A 2896-nucleotide genomic window follows, 5' to 3' on the forward strand; every position below is an offset into this window, starting at 1 on the left:
AAAAAAAAAAAAAAAAAAAAAAAAAAAAAATGGTGCTTAGCGGACTTCACTGCAGCCTCCCAGAGGCCTCCTTGATGTGGCGCACTGGGTGTAATGAAATGCCATTTCGTGCCTGAATTTGCTAACGCTTGCTGATTATTCTCACCCTGCCACGCTGCGAGGTCTTCCTTCAAGAGTCGGTTGGCACCAACAAACGCTGTACCGTTATCACTATATAAATCCCGACAGGAACCGCGTCGGCTGACGAAACGAGTGAAGGCATCTAAAAATGCTTGTGCCGATAGATCATCAAATACCTCAATGTGTACAGCCTTGGTGGCCATACAAACGAAAATTGCGAGATACGTTTTGATAAGCGTTCGAGAGCGTTTCGTTCCGATTCGCAATGTAAAAGGTCCACAGTGATCTACACCCGAGGAAATGAATGGTCTAGCGGCTCTAACCCTCCGCCCGGGTAAGGAAGCCATTTGCTGCTTCAGGACTTTCTCTCTGTGACGCCGACACACTATACAGTTATGGATGAAACCTTTGACTGCTTGCCTGGAACTCAGAATCCAGAAGCGGMGACGAAGAGTGTGTAGCATGAGTTGTGTTCCTCCATGCAGTGTAGATTCATGTGCCTGATGTAGTAAAAGCTTGACCAACGTCGTCGATTTTGGCAAAATAATAGGGAATCGTTGATCATGTCCTAGTTCGCTGAGTACACGGCGCTTCGTGGGTATCTCTCCTCTTTGACGAAGATCGACGCGAAAGAATAACTGATCCGACAGTGTGTCCCATCTTAGACCCAAAACGGAAGCCTCACCAGGATGGAAGATATTAGATAAACTTATCATCACCTGACTGTCGTTCGAGTTCCATTTTCTTAAGGTGAGCTTTTCCGCAGATAAGATGGCGTCCACGTTTTTAGCCAGCTCCACCGCTTCGGTAACGCTWYCACAACTTGTCAAGAAGTCGTCAACATAAAACGAAGTTAATATCGCAGTTCGAGCACGAGTCGCTTATTGTATATCAGGAACCACAGCAGAATTGTCATAAGCACATTATTGTAAGGTTCGTACTGCATTGTATGGACTGCATGCCATGCCATATGTGATGGTCTTCAGGCGATATACTCGGATATCGTCTGCAGGAGACTCACGCCATATAATTCGTTGATAGTCGCGATGTTCAGGTGCAACCAGCACTTGCCTGAACATCTTCTCTATATCCCCAGTTATCGCCACTCGATAGCGACGAAAACGTAAAAGTATACTACTCAACGAATCCTGAAGTGTTGGACCTACCAGTTGAACATCGTTCAGTGAGATTCCAGTGCTAGTAGGTGCCGAAGCGTTGATCACGACGCGGAACTTTGCGGTCACCGAATGATGAGGAATGTAGTAGCAACTGGTGTGATCGTAAGGTGGTTGTACTGTCTCCACACTTGGTAACAGTGTTGCATACTACCTCATAAATGAAATATAGTTTTCTCTAAGGACTGGGTCCGCAACCATACGACGCTCTAGTCTATGAAATTGCTGTAATGCAATTGTGTACGAGTCACCCAGTTCCGTTGCCTTCCGCCGTAAGGGTAACTGTACCATATAACGGCCGTCTGGGGTACGGCTGTGAGTGGTATCGAAAATCTGCTCACACTCGTTCTCTGGCAGATCGTCAACCACCGCTATTTCCTCCATTTGCCAGAACTTTGACACCAGTTCCTCCAACCGGTGGTCCTCCCTGTCTAGCGAAGTGGTGAGKGTRAGCAATGATTCCTTTGCAGGAACGGTCACTGCTGCTGGACCAAACACCACCCATCCGAAGCAAGTACGCTGGGAAAAAGGTTCGTCTGGTCTTCCACCGATGACTCCACCTTCTATGAGACGCACCCACACGTCCGCGGCAATAAGAACATCGATAATTCCAGGCGTACCAAACTGGTTGTCCTCCAAATCTATGCCTCCTAAGTATGGCCATTGGTTCATGTCAATCTTCACTGCTGGAGTCGGTGAAGTAATGGACGATAAGACCAATGCAWCAATTAGCATTTCGAAATTAGATGTTGTTGATCTCAGAGTGAACGTAACGCTGCCTTTCACTCTAGTGTTGATGATCGCACCTACTCCTTCTACCATCAAGTCACATTTTCGTCGATACAGCTGTAAACAGTTTGCTAGACGATCCGTTATAAAGCTAACCTGTAATCCGGGATCACACAGCTTGTGCTACTCGCTGTACCGATGCGTCTCCAAAGGCATATGCACGTGATGTTGCTAAAAGAGTTATCGGTGCGGCTAGTCATGCTGTTGTGGTGCTGGTGCGGCTAGTCATGCTGTTGTGGTGGTCGACACCTCCTCCGGTACCGCATTGCATACAGCTGGCGTAGTTATAGAAGGAAACGTTGACGTCTTGTTGAACTTGTCTGGACATAGGATCGTGTTATGCTTGCGACCACAATTTCGACAATTACCAGACGAGCCCTGACGATAGGAATGACTCGAACGTAAACAGTTGTAACACAATTTCAATCTCTTAAGGGCTTCAAATCGTTGCTCGATGTTAAGAGCCAATATTGCAGGACAYTTGGCAATTCGATGCGCTAACCCGCAATGTGCACACACAGCGGCATCTGTAGTAGCCACATGCGCTCTCARTRGTCGTTGCTGACGGCAAACCATTAATGAGAYCGATGGTTCAGGAGCTAGGCTATGAGCACGTCTTTCCAGAAATTTCAATAGATCTTCTAGCTGTGGTACCTCTGTAGTGGAGCACCTCATACACCAATCACGCTTAGTTACGGCTGGAAGCTTAGCCACCATGATTGGTACAGCCAATGCGTCCCACTGGTTTATGGGGACGTCCATAACACGCAATGCACGCAGCGATTCATGAACCGTATCCACAACAGTCAATA

The 2896-nt window shown here is 47.2% G+C and overlaps 1 protein-coding gene across 1 annotated transcript; it reads right to left on the reverse strand.

Annotated features, from left to right (window-relative positions):
- Positions 1 to 1141: 1141 nt before the first annotated feature.
- LOC108968792 lies at positions 1142 to 2030 on the reverse strand (the record flags this gene model as incomplete). The annotated part of the gene is made up of 2 exons (XM_018933047.1): positions 1494 to 2030; positions 1142 to 1445 (listed from the first exon to the last, which is right to left on the reverse strand). Coding segments are annotated over exons 1-2 (841 nt in total), but the record flags the coding sequence as incomplete, so codon positions are not given.
- Between the last annotated feature and the right edge of the window lie 866 nt (positions 2031 to 2896).

Source organism: Bactrocera latifrons, unplaced genomic scaffold (assembly GCF_001853355.1).
Source record: "Bactrocera latifrons isolate USDA-ARS-PBARC rearing strain unplaced genomic scaffold, ASM185335v1 scaffold_1032, whole genome shotgun sequence".
Lineage (NCBI taxonomy): Eukaryota > Metazoa > Arthropoda > Insecta > Diptera > Tephritidae > Bactrocera > Bactrocera latifrons.